This window comes from Aotus nancymaae, unplaced genomic scaffold (genome assembly GCF_030222135.1).
Source record: "Aotus nancymaae isolate 86718 unplaced genomic scaffold, 86718_ANA_hifiasm-v0.15.2.pri h1tg000058l, whole genome shotgun sequence".
NCBI classification, from domain to species: domain Eukaryota; kingdom Metazoa; phylum Chordata; class Mammalia; order Primates; family Aotidae; genus Aotus; species Aotus nancymaae.
This window is the reverse complement of record NW_026988472.1, coordinates 37,241,023-37,263,340: the sequence shown is the minus strand read 5'-3', so window position 1 is coordinate 37,263,340 and position 22,318 is coordinate 37,241,023. Positions and strand designations below refer to the sequence as shown.

The 22,318-nt window shown below is 40.1% G+C and overlaps 2 protein-coding genes across 6 annotated transcripts in view; one reads left to right on the top strand and one right to left on the bottom strand.

Annotated features, from left to right (window-relative positions):
* The window catches only part of CNKSR2 (connector enhancer of kinase suppressor of Ras 2), a 298,887-nt gene extending 283,241 nt beyond the window's left edge, over nucleotides 1-15,646 (top strand). For 4 of the 5 annotated variants that reach the window (XM_021674795.2, XM_021674793.2, XM_021674792.2 and 1 more), the window contains 2 exons: nucleotides 10,603-10,799; nucleotides 13,268-15,646. In XM_021674795.2, coding sequence (XP_021530470.1) covers nucleotides 10,603-10,799; nucleotides 13,268-13,483 — 413 coding nt within the window. In that variant the 3' untranslated portion in view covers nucleotides 13,484-15,646. Of the gene's footprint in view, nucleotides 1-3,496; nucleotides 4,829-10,602; nucleotides 10,800-13,267 lie in introns of those variants that run through there. The other variant, XM_021674787.2, reaches the window with a different exon arrangement.
* Nucleotides 15,634-19,255, bottom strand: KLHL34 (kelch like family member 34). The gene has a single exon (XM_012477516.2). It carries the CDS (start codon nucleotides 18,699-18,701, stop codon nucleotides 16,767-16,769), a length of 1,935 nt encoding a protein of 644 aa, XP_012332939.2. The 5' UTR covers nucleotides 18,702-19,255; the 3' UTR covers nucleotides 15,634-16,766.
* Nucleotides 19,256-22,318: the final 3,063 nt, after the last annotated feature.

Here is a 22,318-nt window from a genome sequence, read left to right as displayed (position 1 = left end):
AAATTTGCCCTCAAGCATGCTGATTATGGAACTGAGTAAAATGGAACTGAGTTCTGTCTTAGAACTCAAACAGAAGTAGGAATCTTCATAAGTGCTCATCTGGCTTAAATACTTTCTTCCATTTTAAAATATTTTCTTCTCTTTCATCCATTAAACAAAATATTTCTTTTTACCTGTTTTGTATTCACCCTTAATCATTTTCTTGCAGATATTTGTACCTCTACCCTTATCCCCTCTATAATCTAATTCTTGGGCATTTGATTGAAGTATCATCAGCTATATTTAGCAGGTCACTAATAGAAGCCAGATTACATTTCTAAAACTTATGTTTCCAAAATTTCTATTTATGCTTATTATTTGGGTGGTCAAGTTTTATTTGGGACAATGTTTAAATTCATAAAGCAAAAAGGAAAAGAAACATCTTCCTCAAGATTTCCTATTCAGTCTGTGTCTTAAGGAACTTGCATGGAAATGGAACCTCACTGGAATAAGTCATTCTACACATGATTCAACATGGCATTACATCTGGGTTCATCATTCAGATCTCCAGGAGTATAGTAACAGGGAAACAAGATCTGTTTCTTCTTAACCTAAGCTGGTGGCCTCACAATTGGAGGTTTCAGTGATGAGTAGAAGCTTAATAAATATTTATTAAATAATATGCCAAACAGAAGCATTACTGATTTTCTTTGTGGTATCATAGATATGTTGCTGTAATTTCAAAATGTAATTGGCTAAATTCTTGGTAAACAGTGAAGTTTATTTTAACATCAGGAGTAGGAAATATTTTTATAGGTAGAATATTAGCCAAAAGAAAACAAAATAATCAAGAGTTCTGTAATTTCTGTTTTTTCTGGCTTTTATTTTTTTAATAGAGATGGGATCTCGCTATGTTGCCCAGGCTGGTCTCAAACTCCTGGCCTCAAGTGATCCTCCCATCTTGGCCTCCCAAAGTGCTGGGATTACAGGCATGAGCCACTGTGCCCAGCATGTCTTTTCCTAAAAAAAAATTTCCATTTGTTCTTTTAGAAAAAAGGAATAAAATTAGTCTTGCGTAATAATTTTAACTCGTTTGACTATTTTGACTATTTGTGTCACGATAAATGAAGTTGTCCACTACAAAGGAGAAGGGTGGTAATCAGGGATTGAACACAAAGAAAAAAAGAGAAAGAAAGCCCAGTGAAAACATAAAGGGAGAGAAAAGGAAAGAGTGTTGAGAATCAGAACAAGACTTGCAAAAAGTTAAAGACACATAAACATGAGATTCACAGAAGTCCAAGATAGAATGGCAGTATCATGAAGTAGGTTTTTGTGTTTTAGAGAGTTCATCTAGATTAGCCATATACTGGCAGCCCTTCCTGCACTTGCTTCTGACCCACCTGGCTCACCAGTGCATTTATACTTAAGATTCATAATGCACATGCCAAGACATATAGTGGAGTTGAGTGTAGGAGTGCCTTTGTAGTTGTTTGTTTGCCTCAAAAATAAATAGGCAATATTTAACATGACGTAAAAAGTATAGCTTTAAAAATTTTATTTAAAGTTTACCAAGGCCTCTTTCGTTTTGCCATAATCTCAGTAGACCAAGATATTTCCATCAGATTCCTCAGCAGAAATCTTGAAATTGTTTAAGCTGTATGATACAATGTCAGACTGGTGATGGGATTAAAAATAAAATGCTATGTGAAGTCCCCAACCTTAGGGCTTCTGACTTAGAAACTACTTGTATATGCAGTACAAAAATTGGTGTTACTCCAACCAGCCCTAGCCAATGCGATTGATCTATAACAAGAAGTCTAAAACTGCAGTGGGCATAAGAATCACCAGGATTTCTTGTTTAAAATGCAGATTCCTGAGTCCATACCCAGAAATTCTGATTCAGTAGATGAGGTGTAGGGCCCAGAAATCTGTGTTTATCAAGTACCTCCAACCCCACCCTGCTCTAGGGAGTTATCTTCTCTTATGCTAACATACACTAACTGGTAACTAGTTGTAGCCATTTTGAAATAGTTCTCCCTCCGCCATCCTGTAGGAGCTAAACTGAGGAGATGTTTCCAGTCTCTTGCAGTAGAATTCAGCAATTGTGAATTGATTACCAGAGCTCTAGTTTAGTTTAGTATGGGTTAAAATGGGTATTAGGGAATGTGTACTAGAAATTAAAATGTTCATGTAACCTTATCTCTGTGTGGAAACAAAGGATGTGTTCAACATAATTGCAAAATGTTTGAATTGCGTAGATAAATTAAGAACAGTTTAAACTTAGAAATGACCTTGTGCCCAACATTGGATTCCCTCTGATTTTGCTATTTGAAATTTCATGACCTTGTGAAACGAAGTGGTAGACGCTAAAGCTAGCATTCCAGTATTATAATATTCTACAAACTGAGGTATTGCGTTTTGTTTTACTTGACCTATATATGAAGATTATTCAGTTCCCACCCCCATTTCTACAGAAAGAGTATAATATTACAGACAAAAATTAGTTCTGCTGATTTCTGAACTATGCTATATCTTGTTTTCTATGTATCAGTGTTACAGGCAAGATGTGTCCCTCCCCATTTTCTAAGGGAGGACATAATGAACAACATGCTTTTCTCTATTCTCTCTCCCAACTTGTTCCTTCTTTTCTCAATATAACTCAAAAGATACTATAGGATGTTACAGATAAAAATCTGCGCTAGGCTAGAGATTTAAAATGTTGCTAGTTTGTTTCTGCTGACAATATTTATTGGATTCCTTAAGATCTAAAATAATGTGACCTAAATGGGAGTACAGTTTATTTTATCCAAATTGTTCTTAGTTTCTCAGGTCATTCAGAAACATCCATCTCTTCCAGTTTCTTAACCTTAGCATGTGGCTTATGCTCAGGTGTAAAGCCACCCTTTCATCGTATTCACTCAGTTTCGGCTTTTCATTTCTTGGCACTTTATATTGTTAAGCATGCGGCCTCCTCATTGGAGCGATACTAGCTAGGCTATTCCACTGTCTCACCGATTAGGACATTGTAGTATATATATCAGGTTACTCCAATACCCTTTGGTCAGAAAACTAGAAAAGTTTGCTTCATGCTTCTTGATTGGATGAAATTGAGGAAAGATCTTGTATAGAAATACATTTTAACTTTCTCAAAAGAAATGGTCATTTTACATGTGTATGGAGAATATTTTTAACATAAACTTTTCTGATTAAAACTACATATACAAGTATAGTGGTGGGAAAAGATTTTTCTTCACTGTGTGTTATTATGTATATTTGGGAGATTAACATTTCCAGGCAACCAAGCTTAAAGCAAAAGGTATCCCATTTATGGCCAGGTAGACGTGCATGCCAACAGAAAGACATTGTATTAAAACCATATGCAATTCTAGCCATATTTTTCTACTTTCTCTTCATGGGTATTGCATGATGGTATTTCTAATACAAATACTAATATGCTTTGGAAATAATGGCACTCGCAGGTCTTTCATCATATTGTATCACTGCTTTATCATATTAGGCTAATACACTGCGAGAGTTGGTAGAACCTCTCCATGCCAAATCGGATCCACTTCTGTTGGCACTCAACCCATTGGACTCACAGATTGATAAGCTAATGTTTAGAGAATTTAGATCGGAGAGAGTCGGCACGTCGCAGACTCAACATCAGCCTCTTGCAAGCAACTAAAATGGCCTCGTCCTTGCTGTTTATAACAGAAAACAGACTTGTAAAAAGCTTAGATCATCAAGTGTTTTGGATTGGGGGCCTCCCAAAGGGATATAAGAGGGGCAGGCCACTCTTAAGAAGAATGCGAGCTTTCTACATTGGGACTAGCATAAGATCAAAGCCAATCAAGATGGAGCACAGTAACAGAAAACTGCGGTTTCTATGGGAGAACAGAAGGGGAAAGGGTCTTAACGGGGAAAGGGCTCTGTGTGGTGACACCTCAGTTGTGTTCTCCTGACACCAGGAAAAGAGAGGGATCAGCTTCAATAACTAGAAAATCCTGGCTGTTTGATGGACTCTTTGGTGGCCTCTTTTAAGGCAAAGCAGAGAAAGCAAATTATGTATTAAGTGTATTTTGCATTTTTAAAACTTGACGTGCTGTATTGTACTAAATTAAGTGTAATCTATTAAGGCAAGGTATACACAATGTGCTCTGAAACTTAATATGTTTATTCTATTATAAAGTGTATTCAGGTACAACACAGAGACTGCTTTCGGTGACATTAATGAAGAAAATTTCTCATGCCAGGCTTTATTATAGAATCCTCAGCTAAAATCCTAACTTTCTCCTTATTTCTTGGCACTTGTACACAAGTGGTGTTGCCTCTTAGGGCAGGCATGAGCTATTCTTTTCTGTAAAATATTTCGAATCTATAGGCTGTGGGTTTCATTTTTGAAAAAGTATTTTGTCTGGATGTCTTTCAAACTAGCTTCAGATATTATTTAATACTATGTAACTGGGTCTCCTATGGCTCAATCAGTATTGCTTATTTTTCTTCTGTAGTGGATGTGAAATTTTTTTTAGTTGGATAAGATACACTGTAATAATTTTAATGCTAATTAATGGATATTTCATACTGTGCAATGAACAGTTAATTTAACACTGTATTTTGAAATGTTTTTTTCTTCCTGTCACCGCAGTGTGTGGTATTGCATAATGTGAATACCTGTAAAAATATAAATTACTTAAAAATAAAAATATGACCAATTGGTATCATATCGTTTCAGATAGCTAAATAATTTGCTAAGTATGCTTGATAGTAAATATCTTTCTAAAAAGAAGTAATCAATGCTTCTTTCTCACAAATGGAATTTGTGTCTGTGAATAAAATCACATTGATCTGCCTTACAATTGCCTCTGTGCTCTAACCATTTTAATGTCTTTTTAAAAATACATATATATATATATATATAATAGTTCTGGTATATAGAAATCTATCAAAAAGCATTTTATTGGCATTTAATATTTATGGGATTGTCTTGGGTCATTCTCCCTGTTTAAGTCATAGTAAAATTTTGTGATCTGAAGAATTTTTTTTTTCTCATTAAGGAATATAGTGACTCCACATTAATTTTCAAATATAATCATCTCTTAGCTTTGGTTTTAAACTATCTCCTTTATGAGTTCCTGTCTGAGAGCCAAGCACTTTTACTTCCATATTCCTAGTGGTTAAATTTTCTAAATTCTACAGGTAAGCCTAAACTCTGTCATTTATATTTTTGATTGTCCTTCAAAGAACCTTCCCTTCTTTGGGGCAATAAATCAATGCTAACAACACCAAGATTTTGCCATCTGGACTACTTGTCATAAAAACTACTGTAGTGCCCTGAAAATTCAACCACTGTCATGTATTTTTATCATTAAACCACATAATTTTGCAGAAATTATATGTTTAGAGACATATAGAATAAACTTTAGCTATATTTCTTTTCTCACATCTTTATGGAGCAAGATTTAGTGTTGTAAGGAAGAAATTGACAGACACAAGTACTTGATTTCTGTGAAGCACATTATCATTCTTACAAGGATAGGCTTTACATGTTCTTTAAAAATACACTTAGCAAATGTTGGTGAAGTCACTCAAACTGGCCTTTTAAGAGAAAGGGTTTTGTCTCACTAAAATAGCTTTCTTTCATCAGAGAAATTATTGCCCAATAGTAATGTTTGTGTAAATATGAAACAAGTAGTTGATTACAAAGGGAGGACTAAAAGCCAGCTTTTAAAATCTTAATGCTTTTTTCTGATATAACAAACTACCCTCCCCAACCGCAGTTTTATAATTGACTTATATAAAGGCATTAAGAGAGCTAGTATTTAATTACAAACATTCAAATTATAGTATAAACTCCTGAATACTTAATCATCTTTGTCATAAAACCTGCAAAGACATTAAGTCCATTAAAAGTTTGTCACCTTACATATAAATAAGTTATTCATTATGGCATGCTAGTAAATTCATATTCATAGAAAATATTCAGGTGTTCTCAATGCAAATGTTAATTGCCTTCTGTGACAAGAATAGTGTTTCACATACTTGATATCATTAGCCTGGAAGCCTTAAAACGCTCTGCAGCCATACAAGAATGAATGTCTCTCAAATCTGACTATGTCCAGCCTCCTCTCCCATTCGTGATTTAATCTTTCCCAACCTTCTGGGCTCATTACACGGCTGTATTGCAGAAGGAACAACTGTTTCCACAAGGACCTCATTGTCCAATTTTACAAGATCACAGATCCCTTCCAAAATATGTACCAGAACTCATTATCCATCATTGGTTTCATTCTTCAAGAGCCCAATCAGTTTACTTGTTTTGTTTTCATTTTTTATGCTCCTTCAACATTGTCATTGCAGGGATGGGGAAATGGGGAGGATAATAGAGTAAAATTTTAGGTTGCCAAGTTTCATGAACAATATTATGCAATAAGACTGTCCTAATAATTACACAGTCACCTGTTAGGGAATGCTCTTTGGAGTAGTTCGTGTATAAATTAAAGAAAACCATCACTCTGTTTGAATGTGTTGGGTTGCATAAGGCACTGTGCTAGGTAGAAGAATGGGAAATGCAAATGAGTGGGATGAATTCCACTCATGGAAAAGTCACAGTCTAAGTCTCTGAAGTAGGGCACACAAGGGTCCGTTAAGGTACAGGAAGAAAAAACGTTGTAATTTTTCCTTGGGTTTTATCTCTCATCCTTTTGAATTTCTTTCTGTGTATGTTTTATAACATCTATCTATTACTATAGAGTAACACATATATATAAGTTTCTGTTCTATAAAACAGAAGTGTTTTAGCTAAGAATGTGCAATCAGAAAAAGCTTGGAAACCACTGAGCCTGAATGTAAGAAATACATCAACCAAAGACTTTTTGGCATTTGAGAAATGCATTATTATCTTCTAATAAGATATTTGCAATCGAGTCCATCAAACTGATATTTTTCATTAGCTATTCTTTTCTCTGAGCTTTCATTTATCACTTACTACCTAGTGGTCACAGGCCACCTGAAAAAAAAGGCAATGATGCTCACTACATCCCTAGATTCACAATATTTCTTAATTGAGCAGAATATAAAAGGGACAATAAAGAGGATCTTCTTTTACCCCCTGAAGTCTGACACAGCCATAAATGATACTCCCTTGGCACAGAATACAAGTTAATTCATCAATAACTTAATTATGATCCTCAAATCCATCAGTCAATGAAATTTTATGTAGGAAAGAAAATTTTATATGCACTATTTGCTTCAATAAAATTGGAATTTAAAAGTATGTAATCTGACACAGGACTAATTTACATGTTGTAAACCTAAATATAATTTGGGGGAAGTTTATTTCTGTATAGGTCCAGATTTCCTGAATAAATTAGATACAGATTAAAATTTCATTATAGCAGTGATACAGTTCCTCATTAGGAATCACAGAAGGTTCCTATATATGTCCTGAGATTTGAATGTGGTCTCTACACTTTGCCAACTTTCAGAAAACATTCATTCAAATTGCAAAAGAGCTGGTTTTCAGCCAGTGTTCCAATGGCTGTACTGGCACATTGAAAGAAAGTCAATCAGGAAGCAGACATCACCAAGTGCTTGCCTCCTCTTCCAAAGCAAGCCTCTTCTAAAAGAAGAAAAAGCAAGGGTTGAAAAAAGAGAGAAGCCTGAAGAGAAATGAGAAGCAGATGAAGAAGAGGGCAAAAAAGAAGAAAATAAAGGTGCTTTCATATTTTCAGTTGCAACAGTAGTCCCAATTGACTTAATTTTATTCATCTGAGAAAAATCAAGGAAACCAATTGAAAATTATAAAAGAAAATAAAGGTCTGTTTTTGTCTTGAATGTTGAGTTCTGTGTTGTTTTGACTGTTGAGCACACTGAATCAGATTTATAATGTGACTCTGCCCCTCACCAACCCCCCACCCCGCTTTGAAAATAAAAAGACTCTTTGTCTAGTCTTAAAATGTTAAGTAATTGGTGGCATTTCGTGGTAGCCTGGCATCTCAGTCCCTTGTCCTTATTCATCCCACTATTCTGTCTTGTGTAGTGTATGTGTATGATGTGTAGGGGATGGGGGGAGGGGGTGGCTTACTTATCTCTGATAGGAGCCACACTATCCCATTACTATACTTGGAAATGTTTCTGTGTTCTGTCTCATTGTGATTGCTTGTTAAAGTGTGCTGCCCAGAGATAAATCCATACTCAATTCTTTTTACAGCTGTCAAACCAGTTTCTTTGTAGAATTATGTTGCCTTTTGATTGAATGCTTTTCTCCCGTGTAAGAGCAAGAAGGGGGGAGAACTTTCAGTTTTTATTGTTTAATACCTATGTATATCGCTTTGTATATTGAATTTTCACTCATTCTTCTTAAAAGTAGAACTACATTGAAATTTTATAAAATCAGTCTTCTGCCCCAGTATTTCACAAACTTTAAGAACTGACGGAAAACTGGGTCAAAATGTTTTTTTAAACAAAATATATACACCCTTCTACAATGTTAGGTAATATGGAGGAAGGTTCTTTTAAAATAAAATTTTACTATATAAAAATACTTCTGCCTCCCTTAAATCCTAAAACTAAAATCCGAATCCCTTTTTCCTTCACCTTCTTTCGAGAACCAAAAAACTAATAATACATTAAGCCACCTGATACCTTAACTACTATAATTCACATCTGTTAGGCCTCCCATTTTCTACCCCACCCTCTGCTCTATGAAATTACATCTCGCTTTAGATGCAGTATTGCCTTGAGGAAAAAAAGAATGTGATAACTACTATATAATTCCTCTGGGTTCTTTCCTGGTCTATGATTTTCTGAAATAGACTTATACTGTTTAAATGTGTCCTTGTTTTTACAACTCCATTTAGTTATTCTAAATGGTCGTATGATTTTGTGCCTTCCTTGTTCCAAATCATTCTCAGTTAAGATTCCCTATCTTGCTTCCATTTTGTTCATAACCCACAAAGAAGTTTCTCCTTTTTACAGTCTTCCATCCCCCGTCCCGCAAAATCCTCTAGGTGTTGAATATATTCAGTGATGGGCCAACAGAGAATTTAAAAGTTGTTATTTAAAGAGATTTTTGTATTTTTAGATCATAGTTCTAACTTAGATATATGGTTAAGAAGTTAAAATTCATCGCAGAGGACTTAGTGATAGCATGTGCTCATGAAAACAAGAAATTTTCTAATAGAAGGACTCGATGACTATGCCTGCCATTAGTTTGTAACTTCAGTAGCAGAGCCAAAAGTTGAATGTGTAATGTAAATAAAGCTAATTTTTAATCCTAAAAATGATCTTTTTAGGTTAAGGTACATTTTGGGCTTTGTTGACAGTTTTAGATACAGTCATTTTTAAAATTTTTTTGCATGCCACATTTTAAGGAAGTCTCACATTCTTTGGCATCTACCGCTAAATACACATTTCAAATGATAACTGAAAAGAATTGGCAGTATAGAATTCTTGTTAAAATCGTGGGTTCTGGGGTCAGACTGCCCACATATAAGTCTAGCTCCAGCACTTTCTAAGTATGACTTTGAACAAGATACTGCCCTGCTATAAATGAAGATCAAATAGATCTGCTCTTAGTATTGTTGTGAGGATTAAATGAGATCATAAAGATTAAGCATTTACCCTGCTGTCTGGCACATCTAAATATTAAATGGTATCAGTACCAATTAGGGATTCTTTTTTTGAAACTGTGTCAGAAAGCCTAAAATATTCGCATGGACCATGGTGGAAATGAACAACATTTCAGATTCACTCTTTGGGCCAATATAATTACTTAAATATGTCTCCTTGAGATGGACATGACATTAGTGTTCAGGCAATTAAAAAACAAGATGGGAGTTTTATTTGTTTGGCTATGTCTAAGATCCTTATTGAGCCAGCTCTCATTTTTTCTCAAAAATATTTAACTGGAGGATTTTCTCCTCAGGTCTTACAAATACTAAGTAGCTTCTCTTAGCACATGCCAGATTTTCCCTCTATATTTGCATATAAACATATTCCCATATTTCATTTTCATTAAAATATAGGTAATTTATGATCAATTACTATATTTACAATGTACAAGGCATTACTATGGCAGTCACATGAAACCTAATAATCCTCTGTGGCACAACTGAAACATTTTTATAATCAAATATACTCTACTGAATGCCATTCAATCTTATGAGTTCTGGAAAAATGTAAAAATCAGTTCATTCAATATTGCTAAACCAGGTGAGCTCTATTAATCAGCATTTCTATGCTTATCAGCATAATGATAAGGAATATTCATTAATGTTTTAAAATATAATGTGCAGGACTGTTTCCATGTTGTGTGCCTTTTGTATTCTAATTCTTTGAACTTGCTGGACTCAAGATATGTATGGTGATTTGCTATCAAGAGAATATTTAGTTAATCAAAGAATCCTATTTGATCATTCTAAAACAATTAGCTGCCTGTAGCTAATGTTACACAATATAACTAGCAGCTGTGTGTTTTTGTTGTTGTTTTTTAATATAATACTGTTTTCACATTCATTATACTGTTTTTCGATAGTTTTGATTTTTTAATAAATTTTTGGGGTGTCAAATAACTTTATTACAATGAATTCATTTCTCTGTCTCTTTTTTTTTTGGACATTGCAGGTGAAAGTAGAGAAGAGAAGTTAGGAGACTCATTGCAAGATTTATACAGGGCACTAGAGCAAGCCAGTCTGTCACCACTGGGAGAACATCGTATTTCAACCAAGATGGAATACAAGCTATCATTTATAAAAAGATGTAATGATCCTGTAATGAATGAAAAACTACACAGGCTGAGAATTCTCAAAAGCACTTTAAAGGTAAGACAAGAAATAGAAGGACAAATTTCTTTGAAGAGATTCATTCTTAAAGTGGATTACCAGATACTGTAGGTTAAGAAATACAAATTGTGGTCTGGGGAGAGGAAGAGTTAAACAGTAGGAACCTGAGTCTGAGCTGTTTCTATGTCATAATAAGTATATTGGTAAAGAGGAGATCATCTTAACTTTTCATTAATGTCTCAAAGCACTGACTAAATGTTACGTTACTCAGTTCTAGGAGAAAACAGGATGTGATTAAAATTGTTTTCCAAAAATGCAGGGCTGGTGTTATTCCTCAGTCTATAGATTCTCTAACATAAAAATACCATGTAGTGTAATTATTAGCATTACTAAAAGAACACAGCATGCATGCAGAATGCAACAGTGGGTACTAAAAGAGTTTGAGGTATTCCGTGATTGTTTCCTCCATGAACTACAGTGCATTTGGGGTGATTTGTGCTCTATGTAGAAATTTTATAATTCTTCTGTTTACATTATCAGTTCCCAACTTACATGTTACCTTCCTATTATACATTTCTGTAAGTGCTTACATTGTCTCTAGTCTCCTTATTATGTACCCCCAAGTTGGGGAGGAGGTGGTGAAGACAGGAGAGCAGAGAGGCAGGAAGTTGGAGAGGGAGGCAGACAAGTGAGCCCTGCTCACTGTGTGTGGGGGAGGTTGAAGAGAAGGCCCAATCGCACAAGCCATCTGAGCAGGCCCTGTGCCTTTAAAATACAAAAACAGAAAATAACTATCATACATAGTATGTGCTGTAGTAATTTCAGGAAACAAAAGGTCAAAGGGCTCCTTTGGGAAATATTTCAGATCCATAGCATGCTGCTGAGGTTTTGTAATTTTGAAATATAGATGAGTACCAAAGAGACAGACAAACTAGAAAATGATCTGAAAAAAAAAATTCAGATAGCAAGCAGCAAAGTTTTCAGAGTCCATTAGCTTTTAATTGGTAGTCATGCAAATACTACTGCAAATCCAGGAGACAATTTAATGGACTTTTAGGAAGAGCAGAATTTTGGAGAGTGCTATAATAGTCATAAGAATAGTTCCAGTGACTAATCCTACTCCAAAGATATCATCACCCTTCCACTTTTATAGAGCCTCTCCACTTCGCCCATTCAGTTCTAAACTGCCTAGTTTAGAAGGCAGGCAGGCATTTTGAAGCAGGTTAGATTCATGGATCTTAAAGACCTCTTTTTCTCCTTCTGTCTGACAGCCCCCTTTCCCCTGTCTTTTATGCTCTGTAGAGTCCCCCAAGGTATTTTCTTCCAGTCACAAAATATATGGCTACTGCCGATGTTCATTTCAGTAAGTATTGATGAATCACCAGCTACGTGAACCCTGTGCTCAGTTCTCTGGGGCCAAGAATGATAATGAAAAGTCACTGTAAAACAACGTCCCTCATTGGTGCAAATGAACTGCAGAACCCTATGCTTTTTGGCATGGAAAATTAATAGGGAAGGAATTCCTTCATTAGGGAAGGACAGCTGACCAAGCAACCCTGGATGTGTGTAGTTCCTGGAATTTTAACAGGCCCCCTCACCAAGCACACATCTCAAATCTCACCACAGGCAATTCACAACATCCTCAGTCCCAGCCCTCTTCCATATTCTGGTCTGTGAGGCCAGACCAACAAGCATCTTGCTGTCTTTGCCTCCCAACTCTGGCTGGCCCAGAGGTGTGTGCCTTACTTCCTGCAAAACATCTTCTACACTTCCCTAAGCTTTGCTTGGGTCCCTAAAAGGTAGGACTGAGCTGCTCAGACTATTTTAACCCCTACTCCGCCATCCCACCTTCCACCTGGGAGATTCTCATCTTCCCCAGGTGATAGTTTTAACTGAGTGAGTTATACCAAAATGAAGCTTAGTCTTCAGCTGAGACCCAGCTTCCAATATGGAAGGGAGAGCACCCATTCTCCATTACAGGCCCCCAGTGCTATAGAAAGAGAGCCATAACATTCACACAGCAAGAATTATGTATTTCCGGTAACAGGGCCATGCTTACTCTCATTCAAGTATGAGAAGCTTACCATACAGCAGGAGAGATAGAACACCTGCCAAAGTAACTCAAGAGATACAATATGACAAATGTACTCAGTGGCAGTGATGGAGTAGTAAAGGGGCATAAATGAGGGAGAAAACTTTCCAGGGGTTTAAGGACAGCTTGAAGAAATGAGAGGCTTTTGAACTGGATCTTAAAGAACGAAAAAGGTTTCCATAGGAGAGAGGGCAAAAGGACAGGCAAAGAGAAAAAGCAAACCATACAGTGACCAAAAGGAGGCATTTTTCAGGTATAGAGAAAAGTACACTAGGAAGTGAGTCTAAAGAGCTGGGCGTGAGTATCCAAAGCCATCTCTTATGGGCTTCGTAAATGTTTTGCCTATTAACTTTTTATTTTAAACTTGAATAAAACTTTGTCCCAGTTTTAACTGTTGAATCCTTTTTCTTTTCAGGCCAGAGAAGGGGAAGTAGCCATTATCGACAAAGTCCTAGACAATCCAGACTTGACATCTAAAGAATTCCAACAATGGAAGCAGATGTACCTCGACCTTTTCTTGGATATCTGTCAAAATACCACCTCAAATGACCCACTGAGTATTTCTTCTGAAGTAGATGTAATCACTTCCTCTCTAACACACACTCATTCATACATTGAAACGCATGTCTAAGTGTATTCCGCCTTCAGGCTGTCTAGTACCTGCTGGTACACTGAACACGTGTATAAGGTAGTTTTTATATCAATGTGTGGAACACTTGACAAGCTATACTTTAATGTTATCAAACTATATGAAACAAACCATATATGGTCACAATACCACTATCTTTAATGAGCATTTGTATGTTTTATATGCAATCAGTGCTCAGCTTATGTTTACCATGTGCAAAATCAACTGTCTTTAATGACTTAAAATTAACTTTTGCAAACAATTCTAAATACAGGTGGTCTTCAAGTAGTAAAACCACAAAAGGCAGTTTTCTATCTATGGTCATCTTTTCTCCCTTTAAGTTAATTTTATATAAACAAGACTTCAAAAGTAAATCACATTTTTTGAGGTGCAGACATCCTTGTGGGTGGGAAAGAATTTAAACCTTTTTTATATTTATTAAAATGTTCTAAGAATTTTCTTAAACATTGCACAACATTTAATGCTGTAGTTTTATTTTTGTGAAATGTAGATGCACATACAAGAGCTAAGCAAAATAGAAGAGCATCGACATAAGAAAAGTTCAGGTATCTAATATTCGTCTTAATAGTCTATTAACTTGTGAAAGCTAGTTAATGGAAATATTATTCCAAATCTATGAGAACACTTGGTGTATCAGGGCAAAGCTTTGTAAGATGTTTTTGTAACTAAGACCAAAATTGAAGATAGAGCTGCTTTATTTTCTTGGTTTAAATCTTCCTTTATTTTTGTAGTGATGAGATGCTGATTGTGTACAGAAGAATTTGAGAGGGGATTTTTAAAAACTGACTTAACTCACCCAGAAAGGCAGCTAACAGCTATACATATATATATAATTTCAGCCCAAACTCATCTTTTTAAACTCCAACTCTTAAAAGACAACAAGGTATAAACTGAAATGAATCAACTTTCCACTTAGTTTCCAATTTTCCCCTAGTCCACTAATTAAACTTAAGTAATTATACTTCAGGCAGGGAAGTACAATATGTTTAGTTACAGGCTGATGTGTGTTATAAAAAACAACATTGAAAAATAAAAATGTACTTCCCTACTAAGGAGCAAGAGGGTGATGGTCATTCAGAGAGATGTCACATTGAATTATGAGAGAAACAATTTACAGGTTTTTTCCTAGCTTCATGTTCTATAGAGTGGATGAAGTCTAAGAAAAAGTCCTCTTTATATATTTCCATTTATAAGCGTCTTGTTTTTGAAAGTGATCACAGCATGAAAATGACTGTGCTGCTTTTTAGTGTCTGGCTGCATAACGTACAAGTCACAATTTGCTGTTTCTTCAGGAGGAGAAAGGGAACCTCCTTTACTATTCTGTATCCTAAAATCTACTTCTAATCAGCTTTATACTGTTGCCTGTACAGCTCAGTGAATGTACTTTCATCCTTAAGAGTTCAGATATATGCCAGTGAATATTTTTGCTGTAGAGGAGAAAGTAAAAACTCCACAGCAGGGATCTTTTTCTTTGCTTTTGAAACCACCATTGAATCACTATAGTTTTGCAGACTTTGCACAACTGTACAGGAGAGTGGCCTTTCTACAGCACATTTTCAGTATCCTATATTTAGTCAAAATGGATGAGAAATCATGTATTAATGTTTGTATGGAATTTTGGGTCCAGTGTAATATTTTTATCATTTAAAAAGAACTCTATTTGTAAAAACATTTATTTACTGCATGGATATTGATGCACATTAAATTTGTGGGATTTTGTATATGTAAAAAAAAAAAAAAAAAAACCTCTTGTCCTAAAATGAAGTGTGCTTGTTACAGGTGTTTAGACTTATTGATGTTTACTAGACCAAATGTATATGTTCACTTAAAAATTTACGTACCTGATGGATGTGTCATGAATACAGCGGCCAGGTTGTGGCCTATAAACAGCAAGCTGTTGATGGGAAGACTAGCTCTGTTGCTACTAAGCAGCTTTTACTTTTGTAAAGTCAGCTCTGTTGTTTTACATGGTAAAAATTAAACTAATGAATTTGACAAGACTCGTGGCTAGCCTAGCATGAAAGAGACCTTTTAACACTATATAATATCTGTACATTTTATTGCATTCGTTTCAAATTTAGGAGAGAGGCAGCACTGTAAACTGAAGTCAAATAAATTCAGCTCTTAATGAATCCTTATAAAGCACCTACTTTATTCATGCAAAGTCCTTACCACATTTCTTTGTGACCTAATTACACAGCCACCACCCTCCACCCCAATTCTAAGTTCTAACTTTGCTGCCTCATTGGTGATACAAGCCAAAAGCAGCACCTGTTCAGTATATACAAGTATCTTATCTAAGACCCTGAAAAATCAAGCTGGTTTCCCATTTACCTGACACGAACTTGAAAACTACCTATTCCTCTTTCCTTTCTCTGTGATTCTTTTAGAGGAAGTGGGGGTAACCACCAAAAAGTAATTATTTTTTGCAAATGTAATCTACAGTATGTCTGCAGAATGAACATTTAAAAGAGTATAAATCAGTTTTTGTTTTGTTTTCATTAGACATTCGACTTTAACAGAGGAGCCTAATTATTATGACTAAGGGTTGATGAGATGTGACTTAAAACCAGCGAGCTGTCTAAAGTCAGGGCAAAGGCAGCCTAGGGTAGGCACTGGAGACAGAAAAATTTAAGGATACTTTCTAGAAAAAAAAATGCTTAGAGTTTTTTTTCCTCTCAGTTCCATATTTATATCAAACCATCAAAGCAGAATTTTAACATGGCTCCAGATCATAAAATCATAGTTCCCCTTACAATGATTTCATGGTATTTAACCAAGGCACTCTCCTTTCACTATTTATTCAGATAATGCCATCTCCTAGGACTTAATTACAGTCTTTATAGCCAACAATTTTCTGAGTTTTGTATAAACTTCCTGTGGTACATTTTTTGGCATTTTTTTGGGGGGGGGGCACAGAAGTAATCACTGTTTTGCACCGAGGGAAACACTTTAACTGTAAGAGGTAAAATAAGGTCATATTTTATTTGTGAAAGTTCTCTAGCCTTGCGTGAGCCTTTCTAAAAATTCTTTCACCAGCTCACTGAAGCCGATTCATATAGCCTTCTATTTGACCCCTCCTGTCTCCCATTCTCAGCTCAAGGAGAAATGTTTCTCTTTGCTCAAGGCCTTGTTTGCCTCGTTAACCTTCAGAAGCCTCTCTGCTCCCAGAGTCCCTTTCTTAGAAAAAGCCCATCCGTTGCTCTGTAAGACTAGCCAAGCGCGACTTTCTCTTCCATTGCGGAAGGAAACTGGACTGACCCATTCAGCCTAGCACTAAATCTAGCGCTTCTCCAAGCTCTCCCTCCCGCTCCTCGTCCCCACCCTCAGTCAGCTGCAGCACTGCGCACTGCAAGCCGCTCCAGGCCCAGGGCAGCGCACAGCCAATGTCCTCCCAACGGTCCAGGTCGAGGTCGTAGCCCACCACGTTACGGGTAGGCACCTGGCGCGAATCCCGCCACTTGAGGCCGCCCAGCAGCAACGCCGTCTCCTCCACCACCGCCAGCCCATAGCAGAAGCGGTCGTAGGGTAGCGGCCGCAACCGAGTCCACTGGTCGGCGCCAGGGTCGTAGCGCTCGATCTCAGAGAAGGGCTCGTATCGCCCCAGAAAAGCGAACACCGCGCCGCGCAGCACTGCCATGTGGTGCCCGAAACGTGCGGTGCCCATGGGCGCCCTCTTACTCCAAGCCTCCTCATCAGGGCCCAGGACGTATAAGTCCCGGAGGCTGCTCCCGCCGCCCTCGCCTCTCCCTGCCTTGCCCCCGGAGATGTACACAACACCGCGGTCCCCGACGGCCCCCGCGTGACCGTGCAGAGCCCGCGGCAGTGCCCCAGCCGCCATCCAGCGGTCCCGACGCAGGTCGTACATCTCCACCGAGGCCAGTGCTTCACCGCCCGTGCCCAGACCCCCGACAGCCAAGAGCCTCTCGCCCACCGCGCCGCACCAGAAGTGGGCCCGCGCTTCCCGCATGGCGGGCACTTCCGTCCAAGCGTGGAAGCGAGGGTCGTAACGGTGCACTTGGGCCGTGACCACTCGCGGGCCGTCGGTCAGGGTAGAGGATGCACTGCCGGAAGGGCTCTCCCCACCCAGGACAAACAGGAAGTTGCCCGCGGTGCACACACTGTGCCCCAGCAGCGGTGTGGGTAGCTGCGTAAGGCTGCGCCAGCGGTGACTGTACACATCGAAGGCCACCACGTTCTGGGTGAGCTCCCACTCCTCCTCCTCCTCCTCCTCCAACTCTTCCTCTCCTTCCTCCTCAGGCTCTGGGGCAGCGACTCGACCCCTAGCTGCCCCCTGAGGGACCACGACCTCCTCAATCACCATCTCCCGTGCCCTGCGTCCCCCCACCAACAAGATGCGGGTCTGGGGGCTCCGGATGCTGGTCTGCTCGCCCTGCACGAGCGGTTGGCGGGAGGGTGCAGTGTGGTAGTTGAGGGCCTGGATGATGAGGCCCTTGACCCGGGCGGGCAGCACGAGGCCGGAACCTGAGTACACGCGCCGCAGTACCTCAGCCGGAACTAGGCCAAAGCGGACGCGCTCCAGCAACTCTGTGCAGTGCGCCAGGCGCTCAGCTGCGGGGTCCTGCCGCAGCCAAGCCAATGCCAGGCCCAGCAGCCGGGCCTCGGGCACCCGTGCCACGTCGGGGGCACCCAGTACAGCCCTCAGCGATGTAGGGTTGAGCTCCAGCAGTCCCGCGGGGCCTGCCCCCCGCTCCAGCAGCTCCCGCAAGTGGCGCACGATGCAGCGCTCAGCCGCGTCCAGCGTGTGAGCCAGGCCAAAGCGCGCCGCCACGTTGGCGGTGAAGCAGCAGTTCTCTGGAGCCAGCTGGCGCTCCAGGTAGCGCCCACAGAGCCCCAGGGCCTCAGTGACCTGCAGGTAGCTAGCGGCCTCCAGAGTGTCCTCTACAGTGTCCATAGAGAGCGACAGCCAGGCAGTGTAGATGAAGTCCAGCAGGCGCTGCAGGCCGGCTGCTGACGGCACGTGCAGGTGGATCACGCGCGCCCGGGATTCCTGGGTGTGACTCTTGAACAGGGCCCTGAAGTAGTCACTGGAGCACGCCAGGAGCGACCTGTGCGCCGGGAATTCGCTGCCTTCAGTCTCCAGTGTCACGTCGCACAGGAAGCCCTCGGCGCGCAGGGCCTGGTAGCCGGTGAGCAGCGCGCCGCCATGAGCTTTGCAGTAAGACAGGAAATAACTCATTCTGCCCAGGGCGGGAAGCGGCCTGGCGGGACCTGAGGTCTGCTGGGCGGGGCCGGAGGCATCCCGGGGCAAGACACTCCCGGGACCCCCTCGTGAGCCACAGAGCCCCTAGCAGGGGCCCATTTCTGCCTGTTCAGTTTAAAGCCCAGGCTCCTTCATCCAGACCTGCAGATCGCCCGGTGCCCCTCTCAGAGTAAATCCAGTCTGGAAACGGTTTCCAGCAACTCTGCGCAGAGGCCCTTAGTAAGGGAGGGCGCGGAATTTGGAGGCTTCCGGGGAGTGTGAGGCTTGGTTTCCACGACTGCCGAGGCTTCTAGCGCGTTGCCCAAAGTCCCCTCCTCGGCCCAGTGTGGAGAACCAACACCTGCAGGCCAGGGGCGGCGGTGGCCGCACACCATCACTCGGAAGAACCGAGCTGCCTGTGAACTCCGGGGGTGCGGGATCGCCGACGGCGCAAATGCAGCGTCCCGGGAGTGCAAGGCGAGGGCTCTGACCTCTGAGGGGTGGACGAGGAAGACTGGTTCTGCGGGCACCCGCGAAGGCCGGGGACAACTGGTTACGGGGCAGTGGGGGGCGGGGTGAGCTTGTTCCGCGCGGAGGATCAAATCAAAGCCTGAGGGATTAGGGAGGGGAGGACGCAGGTCAGAGCGGCGGGTCAGAGGCGTGATTGGGCGCCGCACATAACATGCCGGTAGCTCACAGAGACAGGAATAGCGCGCCGCCTCGGCCTCCTGGGAGCGCCCCGCCCGGCGCCCCGAATGCTGGCCGCGAACCGAGGGCACCGGCGCGGGTGAAGCGGCCCGGGCCTAGGGCTTGACTCCAGTGACCCTACTGGCCACCGGTATAACCAGAGGGTCCCAGGAACCCGGCTGAGATTGCGGGAGCCGGAGTTCACTGCAGCCCCTTGGCCTGGTAATGTCCGCGGAGGGGCGCCCGGCTAGGCAGGAGGAGTGTCGACCTCCCGGTGCCCCTGTGTCTGGGAAAGAAGCCCTGGCTCAACTTTCTGCTTTGAAGAGGCCCTAATTAATCCAGCGCGAGAGAGGATTAAGACGCGACTTTGCGCGCTGACACCCAGTAGACCGCTGCGCGCTGAGGAGGCGCTGGCGGGAACCACGCCTGGACGAATCCCAGGCTCCTTGCCAGCGGCGCTAGGTAACATGTCCCTCACCTGGACTCACCCTTGTAAGATGCCGGGCCTACTCTGAGCCCTTCCTGAAGAGCTCGCGTCTCCCAGGCTGGCTTATTTCACGTTCGTTCTGATGCCCGCTCCCCGACCCCAACTGAATTCTCCCTTCCTATTCTTGGGCCCTGCCCCGATCCCATCTGTTTGCAACATGAACAAGAAAATTGTGGTTGACTTGGATTTTCTGCCACTTAGTGACCAGTTCCTTTTTTCAAAAAGTGATTCCTTCCAATTTCTCTCCCTGATTTTCCATGCTCTGATCTAATTACTGGCTGCTACATCCTCGGTGTTTTGCCGGCATAATGGGCAGTACGGTTGCAAAGCTTGGTAAAGCTGGAATTTCGTAGGGCCCTTACTCATAAAGTTATTTTTATAAGAAACACCCAGCACGGAAATGACTAAAACCACCCTGATCTTGAGACATTAGGAAAGCATCTCTCCATCTCCATCCTGTTCTTAAATAACTAAATGATTAATATAACTGTTCTTTTTCTTTCTTTTTTATTTTTGCCAATTTGGAGACTTCTGTCTTTTGCATTCATCTAGGATTGATTTTTCTATTTTCTAGTGCAACTCCTCTGGCAGTCTTTTTTAAAAAAGATGAGCCTTTTGAGGGCATCTGTAATAACTCGTACTTCTGACAGCTGGAGTTGTATTTCATCGGGAAAAACAGTTCAAGGAAGGATAAAATTCTGTCATTTCCTACCTGGCATGCCATTAGTACTTACAAGGTCTCCAATTAGAAGTAATTCTTTAAATGCATAAAAGTATTAGTAAAATGATTTTGCTGTCAAAGATGAAACTGTATTATAACTTAAATTAGCCAAATTATAAAGTGCAGGCAGGGGCTCCAATTGGGCTTCCTTAAACTCCAGAGGCTAAAAATACTCCAATTTGAATTCCTAATGTTAGAGCTAAAGCTGGGTTGGAGAGGCAGGTGCTGGTTTTGTGGGGATTTGGGGGTTTTAGCATTAAAATTATTGGTTCACAAGTAAAATACCAGTTTGGTTCACTTTGCACAGATCTACATTTTGAATTTAAATGGCCTTTACCCAACCCAATAGAATTTTGCTAGAAGGGATTTTTGAGATCATTTAGTCCAACTTTGTCCCTTTTCTCTGAAATCTTGTTTTTCTTTTTAAAAAAAATGTGACAAACCAGTCCCAGTGAGAGTACAGTTTGTCTGGATGACTTGGATATTAAGTTACCAAGTCTGTACTAGAATCAAGGTCTCCCTCCCTACTGTATTATGTGACCTTATATATTATAAAAATAAAATAGTGCAACAGACAGTTTATTTAAGCCAAATAGGGTAATGAAGTATACTTATCTCCTTATCAACTTAAAGCTGTTTAAGTAGATTTTTTAAACAGCATATATTTAATCAAGAAATTGGATTCTGTCCCATTTGATCTGTCCATCACCACGCTTCCAGACTGAATCCAAAATGTCACGCTTACTTGAGAATAAAGATGCCATGAGAGACTTTAAACTCTTAACATCAAAAATCCAGTATTACATAACAAGTATGTGTTTATTGCAGGCCCAACATGCTACTTTAACATATTTTACCATTGAGGATTTGATGAACTGTGTTAACTAAAGATGTTTATATATTAGGTGTGTTTACAAGGTCTTCTTTAGAAAATGTAACTGTCTATCTAAAAAAAATCATTGTCCTTTGAGTAATATGTATGAAAAATATCAGTATTTTGATTTCTATGCAATTTTTAATTTTTGTGGGTACATGGTAGGTGTATATATTTATGGAGTACATGAGATGTTTTGATACAGGCATGCAATGTGAAATAAACACATCATGAAGAGTGGGGTATCCATCTCTCAAGCATTTATCCATTGAGTTGCCAGCAATCCAATTACACTCTTTATTTTAAAATGTACACTTATTATTGACTATAGTCACCCTGTTGTGCTATCAAATAGTAGGTCTTACTCATTCTTTCTATTTTTTTCTTGCATCCATTAACCATCCTCACCTCCCCAGCCCCTACTACCCTTCCCAGCCTCTGGTAACCATACTTCTACTCTCTGTATCCATGAGTTCAAGTGTTTTGGTTTGTGCAATATTAAGTATGCTAAATACAGTTTCACTGTGTGCTATTTAAAGTTGTTGTAGATGTGTATCTTAAGTTGGTGTCAGTCTGTTTCAGATGCTATTACAAAACACCTTAGTCTGGGTAATTTATAAACAATAGAAATTTATTGCTTGAAGTTTTAGAGGCTGATAAGTCCAATATCAGGCTGCCAACAGATTTAGTGTCTAGTGAGGGCTCTCTTCTTCATAGGTGGTGCCTTCTGACTGTGTACTCACACAGCAGAGGGGCGAGGGGCTAACAGACTCCCTCTGGGCTCTTTTGTAATGACACTCCTCACCTCCCAAAGGTCACACTTCTTAATACTATCATATTGGAGA